Source organism: Zootoca vivipara, chromosome 11 (genome assembly GCF_963506605.1).
Source record: "Zootoca vivipara chromosome 11, rZooViv1.1, whole genome shotgun sequence".
Classification (NCBI taxonomy): Eukaryota; Metazoa; Chordata; class Lepidosauria; order Squamata; family Lacertidae; genus Zootoca; species Zootoca vivipara.
In genome coordinates this window covers 1,410,732-1,430,661 of record NC_083286.1, presented here as the reverse complement: position 1 = coordinate 1,430,661, position 19,930 = coordinate 1,410,732, and the positions used below count along the sequence as shown (strand labels likewise).

At 44.0% G+C, this 19,930-nt stretch overlaps 1 protein-coding gene across 8 annotated transcripts in view; it reads right to left on the bottom strand.

The window, feature by feature from the left end:
* DOCK8 (dedicator of cytokinesis 8) overlaps window positions 1-19,930 on the bottom strand; it is a 165,703-nt gene that overhangs the window by 36,397 nt on the left and 109,376 nt on the right. For all 8 annotated transcript variants that reach the window (XR_009558306.1, XR_009558305.1, XR_009558307.1 and 5 more), the window contains 3 exons: window positions 12,851-12,947; window positions 9,406-9,540; window positions 6,804-6,956 (listed from right to left, as the gene is read on the bottom strand). Coding sequence is in view for 5 of the 8 variants with exons in the window: in XM_060280050.1 (XP_060136033.1) it covers window positions 6,804-6,956; window positions 9,406-9,540; window positions 12,851-12,947 (385 nt within the window). In the remaining 3 variants the exon portion in view is untranslated. The remainder of the gene's footprint in view (window positions 1-6,803; window positions 6,957-9,405; window positions 9,541-12,850; window positions 12,948-19,930) is intronic.

The following is a 19,930-nucleotide window of genomic DNA, read 5'->3' as shown; positions in this document are numbered from 1 at the left end:
ATTAAGCAATTGTATCTTTTGTATCTTAAATCATTCTAACACATTTTATCATTATCTCTCAACTATTCTATTCTGAAAAACGTCCACTATCCTCCACCAATAATTAATCAATTAATCCAAATCAAAAATTAGTTTCCCATCCTCTATCTTTTATTTCTCCGCCTAGCCTAAAATTTATTACCAAAAACTTTCCATGAATTCAAATATTAATTTTTCTAACATAATAACATTTAATCACTTAAAACTAAATCAGCCCCCCTCCCCCTGGTCTCCCAGATGATCCAGTGAGTTCCATAGGTCATTCCAGTTTCGGAACATTCTAAAGCAATCAAAAAGTAACATCCTTTATTGCTCCCCACCCCACTCCCACCCTGTCCCTTCCTATCCACCCTTCTTCCTTGGTCATCCCCTGCTGCCTCCCCAATTCTTTAAATGTTACAAAACACCATCCAACTGCTTTCCCACTTTCTAGCCCTTTCACAATTTTTCTTTCCCTTAAACTCTAGCCCCAGTATGGATTCCGCCCAGTTTACATTTTTATATATATAGATGACAAACATTTATTGAATACATAAATTGTTGAGACTCTTAGAGTAATCAAATGAAACTTTAACACATGGCATGATAAAGTTTCATCAGGACAAGTTATTTGTTGTTTAATGTGGTAGCAATTGTTTTCACAAAATTTATCTTCTGTACCATGAAAGGGGGGGGGAGGTCTTCCGGTCTTCCGCCATTGCTGACTGGCGAGAGAATCCCGAGCTCCGGGATTCCCTAGCGTTGCGAAGGAGGGGGGAGCCGTGAGAGCGACAAGTTAATAACAAGTTAAAATGAGGTTACATAATTAAAATGTTACTTCTTCTCAAACCAAAGGCTACTAGACTATTATTCTCCCTTCCTGTAATGGTTGGGTCTCTTCCACAGAAGCGAGACAACTCCAGCAGTAATTAACTCAGGCTTATTGCTCAAGACCAGGTGTCAGCAACCTTTTTCAGACCATGTGGTGGGCCGGACTATGTTTTTTTGGGGGGGGGGGATGAATGAATTCCTATGCCCCACAGATAACCCAGAGATGCATCTATATATATAAAAATGTAAAAATCGTGAAACTGCGTTTGACACTTTTGTCCATAACCGCTTGACCGATCGTCCTGAAATTTTGACACAACGATCCAGGCCACTCCCAGAGCATTGTTGGGGGCAAAAATCCCTCAAACCGCACACCTGCGCAGGTACAGACCTGCTTTTCCACCAACTCAAACAGCGCCCTCAAGTGGCGTAATACCCTCCTCCACCCCCTCCCTTCCTGTGAAATATAAGCCACACCCACAAACCAAATGACATCATCATCAACCAAGCAAATGAAATCAGCAAGGCAGCCATTATCACAGGCCGCAGCAAGCCAAGGCCTCGCTTCTACTTTACAGCCTAAAGCAGGCATCCCCAAACTGCGGCCCTCCATATGTTTTGGCCTACAACTCCCATGATCCCTAGCTAACAGGACCAGTGATCAGGGGTGATGGGAATTGTAGTCCAAAACATCTGGAGGGCCGCAGTTTGGGGATGCCTGGCCTAAAGACTAGGCCTAGGCTCCATTTTACAGACTAGGCCTCAGCTCTATAACCCTTTAAATACTATCCCAAAAGGAGCCCCACAGTGATCTCATTGTGGGAGTTTACTATAGAACAGATGGCCAAGCATTCCAAAGGAAGTGAGATAGTAGTAATGGGGGATTTCAACTATCCTGATATTTGTTGGATGTCAAACTCAGCCAAGAGCATAAGGTCGAACAGATTCCTCACTGGCCTTGCAGACAACTTCATTGTCCAGAAAGTGGGAGAAGCAACAAGAGGATCAGCCATTTTAGATCTGGTCCTAACCAATAGTGATGACTTGGTTAGTGGGGTAGAAGTGGCAGGATCATTAGGTGGGAGTGACCATGCTCTTCTGGAGTTTATTATCCGGCGGAAAGGAGCAACCAAGCATACTAAGGTCCAAATTCTAGACTTTAAGAAAGCCGACTTCAGAAAACTTAGGGAAACGCTGGGTGAAATCCCATGGACAGTAATACTAAAAGGGAAGGGAGTTCATGATGGTTGGGAGTTTGTTAAAAGGGAGATATTAAAAGCACAACTTCAGGCAATACCAATGAGACGGAAACATGGAAGGTGCCTAAAGAAGCCAGGCTGGCTATCTAAAGAACTTTTGACTGAGTTAAGATTTAAAAGGGATATGTACAAAAAATGGAAAAGGGGGGAAATCTCCAGAGAGGAATTCAAACATATAGCCAGCACGTGTAGAGACAAAGTCAGAAAAGCTAAAGCACAGAATGAACTCAGGCTCGCCAGAGAGGTTAAAAGCAACAAAAAGGGCTATTATGGGTATGTCCGTAGCAAAAGGAAAAACAAGGAAACAGTGGGGTCACTCAGAGGAGAAGATGGTGAAATGCAAACAGGGGACAGAGAAAGGGCAGAACTCCTCAATGCCTTCTTTGCCTCAGTCTTCTCCAAGAAAGAAAAAAACGCCCGACCTGAAGAATATGGAGCAGATGATTCAGCAGGGGAAACACAGCCCAGAATAAGTAAGGAGGTAGTACAAGAATACTTGGCTAGTTTAGATGTATTCAAGTCTCCAGGGCCAGATGAACTACATCCAAGAGTATTAAAAGAACTGGCAGAGGTGATTTCAGAACCACTGGCAATAATCTTTGAAAATTCCTGGAGAACAGGCGAAGTTCCAGCAGACTGGAGGAGGGCAAATGTTGTCCCTATTTTCAAAAAGGGGAAAAGAGAGGACCCAAACAATTACCGCCCAGTCAGCCTGACATCAATACCAGGAAAGATTCTAGAGCAGATCATTAAGCAAACAGTCTGTGAGCACCTAGAAAGAAACTCTGTGATCACTAAAAGTCAGCATGGGTTCCTGAAAAATAAGTCATGTCAGACTAATCTGATCTCATTTTTTGACAGAATTACAAGCCTGGTAGATGAAGGGAACGCTGTGGATGTAGCCTATCTTGATTTCAGCAAGGCCTTTGACAAGGTGCCCCATGATATTCTTGTAAAGAAGCTGGTAAAATGTGGGCTAGACAATGCTACCATTCAGTGGATTTGTAGCTGGCTTACTGACCGAACCCAAAGGGTGCTCATCAATGGCTCCTCCTCATCCTGGAGAGTAGTGACTAGTGGGGTGCCACAGGGTTCTGTCTTGGGCCCAGTCTTGTTCAACATCTTTATCAATGACTTGGATGATGGGCTTGAGGGAATCCTGAGCAAGTTTGCAGATGACACCAAATTGGGAGGGGTGGCCAACACCCCAGAGGACAGGATCACACTTCAGAATGACCTTAACAGATTAAACAACTGGGCCAAAGCAAACAAGATGAATTTTAACAAGGAGAAATGTAAAGTACTACACTTGGGCAAAAAAAATGAAAGGCACAAATACAGGATGGGAGACACCTGGCTTGAGAGCAGTACATGTGAAAAGGATCTAGGAGTTTTGGTTGACCACAAACTTGACATGAGTCAGCAGTGTGATGCAGCAGCTAAAAAAGCCAATGCAATTCTGGGCTGCATCAATAGGAGTATAGCATCTAGATCAAGGGAAGTAATAGTACCACTGTATTCTGCTCTGGTCAGACCTCACCTGGAGTATTGTGTCCAGTTCTGGGCACCACAGTTCAAGAAGGATACTGATAAGCTGGAACGTGTCCAGAAGAGGGCAACCAAAATGGTCAAAGGCCTGGAAACGATGCCTTATGAGGAACGGCTTAGGGAGCTGGGTATGTTTAGCCTGGAGAAGAGAAGGTTAAGGGGTGATATGATAACCATGTTCAAATATATAAAAGGATGTCATATAAAGGAGGGAGAAAGGTTAATTTCTGCTGCTCCAGAGAAGCGGACACGGAGCAACGGATTCAAACTACAAGAAAGAAAATTCCACCTAAACATTAGGAAGAACTTCCTGACAGTAAGAGCTGTTCGGCAGTGGAATTTGCTGCCAAGGAGTGTGGTGGAGTCTCCTTCTTTGGAGGTCTTTAAGCAGAGGCTTGACAGCCATCTGTCAGGAATGCTTTGATGGTGTTTCCTGCTTGGCAGGGGGTTGGACTGGATGGCCCTTGTGGTCTCTTCCAACTCTATGATTCTATGATTCTATTCTATGAGCCCTGGGTGGGAGGTGGGGGGAGGAGGAGCCCAAATAGGTCATGGGCTGACGTAGGGTGGGGGGAGCAACTGTCCAACAGCCACTAAAACAGCCATTCCATCCCAAGCCCAACCAAAGCCTGTCCCGGTGGCTGCATTAATAAACGCCTGACAGCATTAGGCAGTCGTTCATCATTTCTCCTAACATGCACTTGGGGGCACAGCGAGGGGTTTTCGCTTTATAATTTAGTGACCGTTGTGTCACATGCGAGGCTACGGCGGCCATTTTAAGTAAGGGCAGTCGTGCCCCTTTTAAACTAGGCTTTGCTGTGTTTCTCCGAAAATAAGACACTGTCTTATATTCATTATTCCTAAAACCCCCCACATTGGCTTATTTTCATGGGATGTCTTATTTTTTATTACGCGTCCAGCCTTGCCTCTTCCTTGGGGCCCTCCAGAACTGCGCCTATCACTATGTCTTATTTTTGGGGTACGGCTTATATTGCGCAAATGCTTAGAAATCCTGCTATGGCTTATTTTATGGGTATGTCTTATTTTAGGAGAAACAACTGATTGTAAGCCTCTGTGTCTTTTTTAAAAAACAACAACAACCATGCACTTTCTCTCCCCAGTTTAAGTCCTCGGATATTTCCAGTGGCCACCCCCCCCCCATTTACAATCCCCTACCTTTCCCTTGCCACTTCCTGGGTTTTTTATGGAACTGAACAACTCAGGTACTTCAGAACGCGCCTTCTGCTGCCAGGCCCTTGCAGGGCCAGACAGAGGCCTGGGCCAGGTAGATAAAATAATGTGGCCCTGTTTTTAACCCTTTTGTTACTTTTTCATTTTACTGATTGTGAATATGCAGACCGAGACCCCCTTTAGATTTGGAGGCCTGCACCAAGTGGCCCATATGACCCCCCCTCCATCTGTCTGGGCCTGTCTGTTGCTACGGGGCTATGGGGCTTTGCTATTTGACACCCCCCCTCAGGATTTTTTAAGTAGTTCTCTGCCTCCCAGGGCACATCCTTAATCTAAATATATAGAAATGCTCACGATGCGTGTGCAGGGGCCAATGTATGGAGATACGGGGGGAGGGGACAACAGAGGGCTCAGACAAAAGTAAATACTGGGAAATGGAACCCAGAAACTGACAGCTCCTTCTCCAAGGCTGGGGACCAATGTAGGAAGATACCGGGGGTAGGGGCCAACACTCCCCAGGGACAACAGAGGGCTCAGACAGAAGTGCATGCTGGGAAATAAAACCCAGAACCTAACAGTTCCTTCTCCAAGAGTGGGGGCCAAGGTATGGAGATACATGGGGGAGGGGCCAACACTCCCCAGGGACAACAGAGGAAAGGGTATCCTACCGAAACACAGGGATGAGCCGGGGTGCAGGGAGGAGGGGCAGGATACGGCATGGACCGGGACAGGGTGGGGTGGGGATCACAGAAAAGAACCACAGCAACACGTGGCCGGGTCAGATAGTTTTAAATAAAAGCACACATTCTACTCCTCAAGACACACAAATCACTCTGGAGCTTAGTCACTCAGTGTCTGCTTCCAAATTAGCTGTTGCTGAGCCTGAGTTCCACCCCTTCCTCTTCCCACATTTAAAGCCCTACTTTTGCTTGTTCACACCTCTCATTAATTCTTGCTCACCTGCCTGTCATGGGGTGGGCTATCCGAGCTTAAACTGTCAGCCTGTGTCTTCCCCCTTGAACTCCCCCCTTCCTTCTCATTGTTCTCACAGTTCAGGCTTCTACTGCAACTAGGCTGCTCCTCCCTCGTTCCGCATTCCTGCCTAATTACCTCCTCCTGACTCTCCACACTCTCCCCCTCTGTCAGCAATGGGACGCAGCGGACACTTCCCTACCTTCTTTCAGTTACAGGTTCCAGTTTACTCTTAATGGTTTGCATGCATACTGTTTTTAATGTATCATATAGTTCCATATTATGGGTTTCAGAGTTACAAATTCTGTACATGAAGGCCAAAAATCTTGGGTCAGTGCATCCTCATTATATATGGTACCCCTCAAACTGCATAAAGCGCTACAGTGTAGCATGGCCAGGCCATTTTTGGCTAGAAGGAAATAACTTCTACTAATATAAAGTAATTATATAATGTAACTAGCTGGCCCGGGCATGCATTGCTGTGCCTGACTCAGGTCCTTGTCTCCCAGGAAAGGGGGAGGATGTGTCCGTCCGTCCCCCGGACTAAGTGTTTTCCCCCCCTCCCTCCTCATTGTTGCCTCTCATCCCTGTGATTCCTCCCATCCTGTTGCAACCCATGAGGTATCCCGTCCCCCTCCCCCCACCCTCGGGTCATCCCTGTGACTCTCCCCACCTTGGCTCAACCCATGACCTATTTGGGCCCCTCCCCCCGCAGGGCTCCACTCGGCCCAGGTGTGACATCTGTGTACGGAAAGTGTCTTAGGTTACTCTCTTATTTGCATGTGTCCAAATATCAGCACTATCGGTCAAGCGGTTTCATTGAACATTAGAGAGGAATGGACATGCCCAGTTTACATATATATATATATATATATATATATATATATATATATATATATATTCTGTGGGAAAACAACATAAATGCAAACACTGAATCTGTGATGTAGGCTGTGAGAGGTACTAAGGAAGTATCTATTATCTTACACTTATGCAGCTGAAGCTGTATCTCATGAGGAGGTAAAGGGTAGCACAGGCTTGAATCCGAGTGGTATCCATACTGCTGCTGCAGTGCTGAAGGAGCCTTTGACACAGGTCAGCACACTGCTCCACTTCCTCTTCAAAGAGCAACTCTCCAAACTAAAGGAAGAAGCAGAAGAAAAGACTGTAAGATGGTGCTTTAAAATGACCAGGTTTTTTAAAAAGTTGCCTCTTTGCCTTCTGAGCTCTAGACAAGGGGTGCCTCGCCCAGGGGTTCAGAACCTGTGGTCCTCCAGACGTTGCTGGGCTCTTGAGTGAGGAAAGATTGGCATTGCAGTCCAATGGAAGGTCACCCTGTGCCAGGACATGGGCAGTGCAACCATCTTGATTCTCCATCTCTTCTGAGACCCTTTTAGAGGTAGCCCGTCATTTAAATAAGGTTCTCCTCAGAGATGCTTGCCTGACACCACCTTTGATATCATTTTAGCACAAAGCAAAAACTTTTCTGTATCAGAAGATGTTTGAATGCTGATGTTATTGCTCTTGGGAATGGCTGCAGTACTTAGTTTATTTTGTGCTACTCATGTCATGGTTGTGGAAGATTTTGGTGTATGATGATTTTGATGGCTTCAACAAATTCACCACTTAATCAATTTAACATGATATTTAATGTATTTTTATAAAAAAAGAAAAATACATTAAATATCAAGTTAAATTAATTAACATGTTTTGTATTGCTCATTGCCTTGAGATGTCTCAGTATAAGGCAATTCATGAATTTTATTAGATCTAATCTAATGATATAGGAACACCAAGTCAGCAGTGATGAGTGCCAGTTTTGAATTCTTCATGTTCTGCAGCAACAAGAAGAATTCATCAGTCCAGATATCGGTTCCAAAGAGGCACCACAACACCAGACACTGTACATACACAGCACACATCAGATATAACCCCCTTGGCCAGGCAGTTCTACTGAAATACATTACGGTATATATAATGCACAGCAAGATACTGTGACAAGCTGGAAACTTGAGAAGGGAGGGGGAACTACTCCTTATAGTTCTTTCTTCTTCTAAGAGATGTGTTGCATGTTGTGAGTTTTAACCACATGCATGATATTCTGAAAAAAATGTTTTTTAATTACAGAACAGTTTCATAAATACAATAAAACAAAAAATGATTATGATAAGCTGGCATGTGGGAGAGCTCAGTTGGTAGAGCATGAGACTCTCAGGGTCATGGGCTTGAGCCCCACATTGGGCAAAGGATTCCTGCATTGCCTCATGGTCCCTTCCAACTCTACTGTTCCATGGATGCACACCAATCATCAAGAAGACAGGTAAGAATGAATGTTTGTGCAATAGGCACACCCTATTGCTGTAAACTGTTAAGACGATTCCACTATACCAGACATTCCATTTGCTTATCTCTCTGGCTATCCTAACATTGCTAAAATTCTTTGAATTTCATTGTCAAAGGAAAATGAACTATACATACCTATGGTGCATTATTAACTATTTACAATGGTAGCACAGTGTCAAGTCATTTTGTCTAGAAGACAGATTTCTTCAATGGTACAGTAATTTTAATTGCAAGAGAGATTGGACAGATAACATGAAATAAGAGCTTAATCATGAATTTCAAAACTACTAATGGCACTGCTCTGTAACTTTTTAATCAAGTCACATTTCAGGCAACACTGGCTCTTATTTAGAAAGGACATCCTGAGATTTTACATTTACACCTGTACAATATATTTCTTAAGAACCACCCTGATGGATCAGACCAAAGGCCAACTACTTCTAGATCTTTCCCACAGGGGCCAATGAGATGCCTCCAGCAAGTCCTCAAGCAGGGCACCAGGGCAATAGCTCATCTCATACTGTTTTACCAACCCAGCTGGCATGTAGAAATATGTTGCCTCTGATTCGGGAGGTTGCATATAGCCATCACAGTCATCAACAGCTGAATTTGGTGGCACTATGTGAATAAATGCTTCCTTTGGTCTGTCCTGAACCTCTCACTATTCAGCTTCACTGGATGACATTTCCTAGTACTCTATCACACATAGTTTTATAAGTCTTTATCATGTCCCTCCTTACTCTCCTTTTCCCTAAGCTAAAAAGGTTGTATCCTTTCTACATAGCTGAGCTGCTCCACACCATGACCTTTCCCCACAACACTGGGCATGTACAATTTCTTCAGAAGTTTCTTCCTAATAATAATAAAACATTTGCAGGATGGTAAATGTAGCTAATTAGGTCTGTCTCCTGCACTTCACCTTGATGACAACTAAGCAAGCCATTACATAAAATGTTGCCCAGGTTTGTATTCTGTTCCCCCCCCCCTTTCTGAGGATGGATCACAAGGCCTGTCTTTCTCTGTTATTTTAAAATTCAAAGAAATTTAAGTAATAACCCATCAATCTTATTCTATCTCATTTTCTGTCAGCAACTCAAACTCTGGAAACAGAAGTCTCCACTCACCAAGTTATCAAATGCATGTACAATTTTGGGGCTCTTGCACAGGGATAACAGTGCAATGTTCTGTGGGTATCACAAGGGTTTGAGCTCCAATAATGGTAACTATAAGTAAGCCAAATACTTACCTTGATAATTAATGCTCGGAGAGTAGCAAAGCAATGAGTCAAATAGTTTGTGCTCTGATCACAGGTCAAAGAATTGACAAGGACTTTCAACACACCTCCCATGACATTATCTCTGCAATCCATAGCTGAAGTTGCCTACATCACAGAAGAGGAATCTTAAAAAACAGAGTTTATGCTATACTAGTGCCAGTCTTGACACAATAAGATAACCCTACGCAATGGACAGAAATTACCTTGATGCTTTTCACAGTAGAGGGAAGAAGGCATATAGCTAGAAAAGATTTGTTAAGAGTGTATTATGTACAGGGATTTTCAAGCATTACATTCAATGAGTCTATGACCCAGAAGCCAATGGGACTTGAGGAGACCTGTGTATACTCTCTGTGGACTCTCCTGAACAGCAAACTGAAAGATGCAATTTCATATCATCTGAAAGTATAGGGTGGTGGGAATACCGTGTTTCTCCTAAAATAAGACACTGTCTTATATTTATTTTACTCAAGAAAATAAGCCTATGGCTTATTTTTTGGGGGGTGTCTTTTTTTAAAAAATTACCGGTAAGTACCGTATGGTTCTGGGCACCTGCCTCCTCCTGCTGCGGCCGGCGTTGCTGCTGCTGGGTCCCGCTGGCTCGGGGCGCATGGCGCTGCTGGGTGCTGACGCAGCAGGCGTCCTCCTCCTCCTCCTGCCGGCTCCCAGAGGCTCAGGGCGTTCTGTGCGGCACTGCTGGGCACATTGTCGGTGCTTCAGCAGCAGGGTCCCGCTGGCTCGGTTCACTCGCCGGTCTCGCTCTGCATGGCGCCGACCTGGCAAGCATCCTCCTCTTCCTGCCGCAGCTCGGCACCCGGAACTGGCTGTTGCTGTTGCTGAAGCGCTGACAAAGCGCCCAGCAGTGCCGCGCAGAGCACCCTGAGCCGCAGCAGGAGGAGGAGGATTCAAAGTGCTACAGAGCACTGCTGGGTCCCGCTGGCTCGGGGTACTCCGAGTGGCGCTGCTGGGCGCTTTGTCGGCGCTTCAGCGGGGTGCGCTGCTGGGTCCCACTGGCTCGGGGCTCCATGCGGTGTGCGCTGCTGGGCAGTCCTGGGTCCCGCTGGCTCGGGGCTCCACTCGGCACGTACTGCTGGGTGTTTTGGCGGGGCTGCAGCAGTGGCAGCATCCGGTTCCAGGGCCCAACCCAACAGGCCTCTTCCTCGTCCTTGGTGCCCTCCAGAACTGCGCCTAGCACTAGGGCTCATTTTCGGGGCATGTCTTATATTTTGTCAATGCATGAAAATCCTGCCATGGCTTATTTTATAGGTACGTCTTATTTTATGAGAAACACGGTAGCATGAAAACAATTTACAAATTAAAATTGGGCATTAAGCAAAGAATCATTTTTAAAATTTTGACATGTAACAATTTATATACTAAAAAAATTCCTTCCAGTAGCACCTTAGAGACCAACTAAGTTTTTCATTGGTATGAGCTTTCGTGTGCATGCACACTTCTTCAGATACACTGAAACAGAAGTCACCAGACCCTTATATATAGTGAGAGGGTGGGGAGAGGTATTACTCAGAAGGGTGGTGGGAATGGGTGATTGGCTGATAGGTGTGGTGCGTATGTGGCAGCAAAGTTGGCATCTGGCTTTATTGCAGGTATCAGTGTCCATGTGTCTGGTGGTTGTATTATTGTGGATGAGGAGTTGTTTAAGATTGGGTGGCTGTCTTTAGGCAATGAAAGGTCTTCCTCCCATTACTAGTGGTGTTCTGTTATTTTCTTTTTTGGGTTTAACTTGGTTTTTACATTACCAACTGACCAACAAACATATCTACATGATTCTAGCTACCATCCCAAACATACCAAACAATCCAGGCCCTGTGTTACAGCCACACCTGTTCCAACTCTACAGAAAGAGACTCTCACCTAACAGATCTACAGCAAACCTTTTTAGAACTAAAATATCCGCCCGGTGAACAACAGATCAACAGAGCCAGAGAGAACATGCTGCAAGCAGACCCAAAAAAGAAAATAACAGAATACCACTAGTAATCACATACAGCTCCCAAGCTAAAACAGTACAAGGCATCATCAGAGATCTACAACCTTTCCTAGACAATGACAGTTCTCTTAAGCTCTGGAAGGAAGACCTTTTATTGCCTACAGACAGCCACCCAATCTTAAACAACTCCTCACTTACAATACAACCACCAGACTTAAAATGGACACTGGTACCAGAGTCTGCAATAAACCCAGATGCCAACTTTACTGCTACATACACCTGGACAACACTATTACTGGCCCCAACAATATCCAACATACCATCTCAGGACTATTTAATTGCTCCTCTTCTAGCATTGTGTATGCCATCAAAAGCAAACAGTGCCCTTCATCTCTCTATATTGGACAAACAGGCCAAACCCTACGCCAAAGGATAAATGGACATAAATCTGACATCAGGAATCACAAGACAGAGGAGAATTCTTCAATCTCCCAGGACATTCTATACAAGATCTCAAAGTAGCTGTCTTATTACAAAAGAATTTCAGAAATAGACTGGAAAGAGAAGTTGCTGAATTGCAACTTATTGTCCAGAGGAGGGCAACCAAAATGGTCAAAAGCCTGGAAACGATGCCTTGTGAGGAACGGCTTAGGGAGCTGGGCATGTTTAGCCTGGAGAAGAGAAGGTTAAGGGGTGATATGATAGCCATGTTCAAATATATTAAAGGATGTCATATAGAGGAGGGAGAAAGGTTGTTTTCTGCTGCTCCAGAGAAGCGGACACGGAGCAATGGATTCAAACTACAAGAGAGAAGATTCCACCTAAACATTAAGAAGAACTTCCTGACAGTAAGAGCTGTTCGGCAGTGGAATTTTCTGCCAAGGAGTGTGGTGGAGTCTCCTCCTTTGGAGGTCTTTAAGCAGAGGCTTGACAGCCATCTGTCAGGAATGCTTTGATGGTGTTTCCTGCTTGGCAGGGGCTTGGATTGGATGGCCCTTGTGGTCTCTTCCAACTCTATGATTCTACCAAACCTAAAACCATGGAGAAACCTGGTCTGAATAGAGACATTGGGTTCTTATCTCATTATACATGATAAAGCTATTTTTAGCCATCTCACCCCTTGGTTTTTCCTGTAAGACCAATTGCAGTAGTTAACAGTCGTCAACAGGTTTACCACACCTGTCAGCCAATCACCCATCCCCACCACCCTTCTATATATAAGGGTCTGATGACTTCTGTTTCAGTGTATCTGAAGATGTGTGCATGCACACGAAAGCTCATACCAATGACAAACTTGGTCTCTAAGGTGCTACTGGAAGGAATTTTTTATTTTGTTTCAACTACAGCAGACCAACATGGCTACCTACCTGTAATTTATATACTGTGTACTACAACAAAAACAGAGGCAGAAAGTAAGCCTCCCTTTCCAAGGGTAGAGGAATTTGTATGCAGCCAGTTTCTTACCTGAATGATGTTCTCTTGCATGTCTAGGATAATCAGATTAGCTTCTGTGGCTAGGTTCCCACTAACCAACACTTCTTGGTCAATCTCAGCTTTTGTTCTAGGAGCATGACAAATCAAGTTACCAAATTAATTCATTAATCAGATTGCCTCTTACTTTAGCGTACTAGGCTTTAGAAACAGGACCTACACTAACCCTGAAATTGGAATGCTGGGTCTACTTTTAGTTTATCATCAGAAATATCTGTCTTCTTTGTTTCTCTTTTATTCAGGTCAGATGTTGTGATCCATGGTTAAACAAGTTTAACATAATTACTTAAACCCTTTCATTAGGAGGAGTGGGGCAGCTGCCTTTGGTGGTAGATGCTAGTGACGCTGACATGGTGGTGCACAATTTGGTGTAAGCCAGCCTGTCCAGTGCCCCTTACCTTTGCTGCTATTAGGTACATGACATGGGTGGGATAGTGTAAGGCTTGGGTCTCTCCCACACATGAGATGGCTCTGGCAGTTAATTATTTCAGATTTATTGGTACTTTAAAAAGCCCTGGTTGGAGCTCCGCTAATTTCAGTCTCCCTTTGATGACCCAGTTGCTGGAATTAAGCTCCGCCCCTCCCCCCAACAGGAAAAATGCCACCTTCTCTTCCAGGTAGTTTCATGCTTCTCATTTAATCTCGTTATTCTACTTCGAGATCTGGGAGATTGTACTCCCCCTAAATCTGTGTCTGCATCACTATCTGAGCTCTCCAGCTGTATTCCTGCTCTCTGCGTTTCTCCTTCTTCTGTGTACAAAAGTTGAATTCCTTCCCCCCTTCTTGTTGGAATTCTCTCTGTTCTTCCATTGTCTCTGTTTCTGTCCTGTCAGAGAGTCCCATTCTGACAGATAGGGTGCATTCTTGTCTGGATTTACAAAGCATGGTTTATGATAACTCTGGTTTATCATGAAGTCTAAAACTGACAAACCACCTGAGAGGTGTGGGCCGAAAGAATGAAATACTGCAATACTGACAAGAGATACCTCCACCATAGAATTATTTTTTTGGGGGGGGAGAGAAGCAAACAATAAGCTGTAACAGTACAGGGTTATTAATTAGCACAAGAACCTGAAGCACTTGTGGAGGAAGACAAAACTTCTGGTTTTACCACACCATGCAATGGACACACTCCGCGAATGCTCCGAGCAGGAGCAATTGTTGGAGAGGTTTAGGGGGCAACGTGAGGGCTACGCGGCCCTAAAAAGAAACGGGGTGACCATGAGTGGAAGTATCTAGCGGCATTGGATGGGACTATGTCTTTATGGCGAAAGAGCGGAGGGACCCAGCCGCGAGGAGCAGAATGCCTCTCCACAAGAAGTCCCGTACTCTGAGACGGTGAGCAGTGGTAAAGTTTCCAGCTACTTTTACCCCGTATTTCCAAATAGTTGGCATTTAAATGAGGGAGGAATCAAGACTAATACTTTGCAAAACAGATAAAAGAGAACATAGACGGGGGGCAGAAAGAAGAAGAGTGGAAATTATCAGCACAGAGAGCAACCACAAGGCTCAGCAGAGAGTCTTTTAAGAAGCTACTGCCTTTTGTTACTTCTTCCCCTATTCTATAAATGTTCTATATATATTCTATCAATTCCTGATAAACAAACAGGAATTTTTTCTTAATAATATTTTTATTGATTTTATAAAGAATTCATAAAAGAAAAGAATTAGAAAGACAATATAAAAATAAAAAAAGATATAAAAATAGAAATAAAAAAATAGCAAAAAGGAAATAAAAAATAAATGATAATAACACATTCTTGTTAACATCTTATCATTGACCTCCCCGCCCCTCCCTTCCCGATTCTTGTTTTCCAAATCTTTTATGCAGCTTTCGTAATACTTATACAAAATTAAACATTTACAATTCTTATTCTTCCATCATCACTATTTCCTTTCCAAATTTAAACACCCTCCTGACTTCTTCTAATTATATCCTTTAGCCTCTAATTACTCTCTAGGAAATATATCATATTCCCAATCCTCCCTCTTTTTAAATATTTGTCATTCTTCTTGATTTTTTCCCCTACCTCTCCTGGGTAGCAATTCCCTCAAAGCCATCCCCAGATCCGTATTCCTTAAACCTTGATCCTTAAACCTTTCCATTTCTTAAACCTCATTGACCGTCCTTTGATTAATACTTCATAAAAGATAATAATACATTTTTACCCCACACCCTCCCTGGACCTCTCCTTCCCAAACCGCTCTCCCCTTTTCCCTTTTTGTTGTTTCTTATACTCAATCTGTTTCCCTCCCACATCTTCTTTTCCTTTGTCCCCCAATATCATCAAACTTCTGACTGGATTGTGTCCCCCTTCTCTCACTAGGAAGACACAGAACCAGTCCCAATCGTCCTTTTCTACCACATCTTGATTGTCTCTGACTGGGGCCTGGTCTCCCTCTCTCACTGGCAGACCAGAACCCCAGACTTTGTCCCAGTCTGGAGAGTCTTGCATCCAATAGAGTTCTTTCTCGGCCACTCTCACTGGCTGCTCTTCATCCGACTGCTCCTTTTCTTCTTCTTCTTCTTGTAAATTTTCTCCGTTATCATCTTCTTCTTGCTGTTCTTCCTGTTCTTGTGGTAGGAAAGCTTCCACTTGGGGTTGTAAAGTCCTTTTGGGATAGCACAGTTCTTCAGTCATTTCTTGGATAAAATCCAAAATCTGTTGTACGGTGATCTCTTCCCCCTGCATGTCGGTTGTTTTGTCTGGCTGAGTCCTTTGTCTTCTCGTGTTACAGCAGGAAGCATATAGTGTGGTTCCCAGGGTGGTGCTATTGTCCTTTGTTTGTTATGTTTGCAATAGAAAAAAGTCTCTTTTGCACCCCACGGCCAAGATTTCTTAAGTCTCAGAGTCTCAAAGTAACACAAAATCACGCTATATTGTAACTATACTTCCAAAGTTCTCCATTGCTGATACATTCTTTCCCCTCGTCTCCTCACTAGTTTCTCTGGTAATGGCTTCCAGAGTCCTGCTCCCAGGGTCCCGGGGGGAATCGTTTAATCTCACAACGTCCTTTGCAGAGATCTAAAATAAAATACTCTCTTCCCTCGGCTCTGCCCTAAGGGAAGGGTTCAAGTTAACTTTCTTAGAAGAGTTCGTATCCTTTCATAAACACGGCTGCAGGCTAGTTAGCTGCTGGTTGGAATATCGGTAAGGGGGGGGAGCGACCTCCGTTCCCTTGTAATTTAAACTCCCCTCCCGTGTCCAAATTCAAGTCTCTCAAAGCCAATTCTTCTTTCTTTTTACTCACGGTCAAATTCTATTTTTGGAGGTATCTGCCGCTCTCCTGTCGTCGGATCGGAGCTTTCCGCCATCCAAGTAGCACTGGACCCAAGGCTCCGTCGCGTTCTCTCTGCTCACGGTGCCTCCGAATAGAGGCTTTCCGGGCAGCGAATCGCGACTTAATGGGGCACAGCTGGGAAATCCAAGCCCCCAGAACGCACAATCTGGGGTTCTACGGGTGGTCGCGGCGCTCGCGTGACTCACCCATCCCTTGGTGGCGGTGGGTGTCTCGGCGCTCGAGACGAACCCCGCCGAGCGACAATGGCGGCAAACCGGAAGTCAAACAAACAGGAATTGAAACAACGTAACTGTGAATGAATAACTTGATCCAGATACTACGTTGCTAGAAAGGGGGGAAGAAAAGAAAGGAAAGGACTAAACAAGGATATTCCAATGTAGAAGACAAGGCAAAAGACATAATGAAATAAAAGAAAAATATATGGGATTCTGAACCAAAAATATCAGATTACTAGAGACAGAGGGTTTTTTAAAAAAAAAAAAAAGAAGTGACTTAAAAGTGAGCAGAAGAAGAGGGGAAGTGAAATCAAAGCTGGAAACCATGACAAGGAAACAACAGAAAAAGAAACTGTGACACCATGTGGTTGGAAGAAAAATTGCAGCCTGTTTATAAACTAAGGAGGGAACGAGACTGGAGAGGAGAGATTAACTACCGTGTCTCTCCAAAATAAGACACTCTCTTATATTTATTTTTCCTCAAAAAAGCACACTATGGCTTTTCAGGGGATGTATTATTTTTTCCCTCCTCCTCCTGCTGCGGCCGGCATTGCTGCTGCGCCTATCACTATGTTTTCGGGGTATGAGTTATAATTCCTTGAATGCTTAAAAATCCTGTTTTGGATTATTTTATGACTACGTCTTAAAATAGGGGAAACAGGGTAGAATAAGATGTTAAACTGTGGATTTTCAGAGAGGGGATTGTTTGAACTTCGGAAAGAAAGATACTTTTAATTTCAACAAAGGAACTAGTCTGGACATTATAGCACCATCTCTGGCGGATCAAGTCATAATTCCCACGGGAACACAGAAGGACAAAGAAGGCTGCCAGCCAAAACAACCCTCTTACAAATGGAGGAGGTCGAACTGCAGTATATTCTAGACTTTATTAAAGAAATGACAGAGGAAATACGTCATGGGAAAGGAAATATTCAGACCTTAAAAGAAGACCAGCAACAGATATATCCAATGGAGACTTTAGAATTGCAACAAGAAGAAATCATTGAACAACAGGCAGAAAATAAGGAGCAACGGACTGAGAAATCAATGCAACCTGTGAGAGAGGAAGCATTGATCACCTATGTGACGCTAAGGACCAAGATAGACCCTGGGATCTGGTCTGCTCAGTGAGAGAGGGCGACCAGATCCCAGAAGGAAACAAACAAGTTGAGGAGGGAGGAAAGAGTCTGGCCTTTGCCCCCCCAGTGAGAGTGAGGGGACGCAGGCCAGACAGAAGATTGGAAATAGGGGACAGTGGAAATAAATATGAGGGTGGGAGGCTGGTGGAAGAATTAAAACAATGGAAGGGGAAGAAAGAGGAATGGGATGGTCTAGATTGGCTAAGAGTGGGAGTGGGGTAAAGAAGGAATATAAGGTAGAGGAATGGATGGATTAAAAGGTTTGAAATTGGATGATATAAAGACGCTGGCCGGGGAAAAAGGGAAACTGCTACCTGGGGAGGGAGGGGGTGGGTTTGGAGGTTTAGTTAAAAGATTGGATAGAATTTGAATTAGGCAAAGGTATATCTTTTGAGGGGGAAATTATAGGCTAAAGGAAATTATTAGAAATAGTTAAGAGTAATATGATGATGCTGTTAAGGTGCTACACCCAATATGCCAGCAAGTTTGGAAAACTCAGCAATGGCCAGAGGATTGGAGAAGATCAGTCTACATCCCAATTCCAAAGAAGGGCAGTGCCAAAGAATGCTCCAACTACCGCACAATTGCGCTCATTTCACACGCTAGCAAGGTTATGCTTAAAATTCTACAAGGCAGGCTTAGGCAGTATGTGGACCGAGAACTCCCAGAAGTGCAAGCTGGATTTCGAAAGGGCAGAGGAACCAGAGACCAAATAGCAAACATGCGCTGGATTATGGAGAAAGCTAGAGAGTTCCAGAAAAACGTCTACTTCTGCTTCATTGACTATGCAAAAGCCTTTGACTGTGTCGACCACAGCAAACTATGGCAAGTTCTTAAAGAAATGGGAGTGCCTGATCACCTCATCTGTCTCCTGAGAAATCTCTATGTGGGACAAGAAGCTACAGTTAGAACTGGATATGGAACAACTGATTGGTTCAAAATTGGGAAAGGAGTACGACAAGGTTGTATATTGTCTCCCTGCTTATTTAACTTATATGCAGAATTCATCATGCGAAAGGCTGGACTAGATGAATCCCAAGCAGGAATTAAGATTGCCGGAAGAAATATCAACAACCTCAGATATGCAGATGACACAACCTTGATGGCAGAAAGTGAGGAGGAATTAAAGAACCTTTTAATGAGGGTGAAAGAGGAGAGCGCAAAATATGGTCTGAAGCTCAACATCAAAAAAACCAAGATCATGGCCACTGGTCCCATCACCTCCTGGCAAATAGAAGGGGAAGAAATGGAGGCAGTGAGAGATTTTACTTTCTTGGGCTCCTTGATCACTGCAGATGGTGACAGCAGTCACGAAATTAAAAGACGCCTGCTTCTTGGGAGAAAAGCAATGACAAACCTAGACAGCATCTTAAAAAGCAGAGACATCACCTTGCCGACAAAGGTCCGTATAGTTAAAGCTATGGTTTTCCCAGTAGTGATGTATGGAAGTGAGAGCTGGACCATAAAGAAGGCTGATCGCCGAAGAATTGATGCTTTTGAATTATGGTGCTGGAGGAGACTCTTGAGAGTCCCATGGACTGCTAGAAGATCAAACCTATCCATTCTTAAGGAAATCAGCCCTGAGTGCTCCCTGGAAGGACAGATCGTGAAGCTGAGGCTCCAATACTTTGGCCACCTCATGAGAAGAGAAGAATCCTTGGAAAAGACTCTGATGTTGGGAAAGATTGAGGGCACTAGGAGAAGGGGACGACAGAGGACGAGATGGTTGGACAGTGTTCTCGAAGCTACGAACATGAGTTTGACCAAACTACGGGAGGCAGTGCAAGACAGGAGTGCCTGGCGTGCTATGGTCCATGGGGTCACGAAGAGTCGGACACGACTAAACGACTAAACAACAACAACAACAAGAGTAATATAGTTCAAAACCTAATAGAATTTATTGTGTGGGGTATAAAAAAGAAGTTGTGAAGTTGGATATGGAATTGACCCGGGAGGGGAGGGACGGGGAAGTCGGGGACAAGATATTGTTAGAGATACTATTTTTCTTTCTTTTTTCCTTTTTTCCCCTTTTTTTCCCTAATTTTTTCTTCTTTTATTTTTCAAGCTTTTGTATTTTTGTGCTGTATTTTTTTATTGTTAAAAACCTCAATAAATATAATTAAAAAAAAGAAAGAAAGAAAGATACTTTTAATTTCAACTTATTATGTCAGTGAAAAAAAAGTACAATCAAAGTGTGTTTTACAATGGTACCTCGACTTACGAAGGTGATCCGTTCCGCGGCACTCTTTGTAAGTCGAAACCTTAGGTTGCCGAAGCGTCCATTTTGCACATGCATGAAGCACGATTTTGCGTTTCTGCACATGCGCCGACCGTGCGCGCCACTTCTGCGCAGGCGCAGAACACACACGCGGCGAAAAGACATCCGGGTTTGCCGA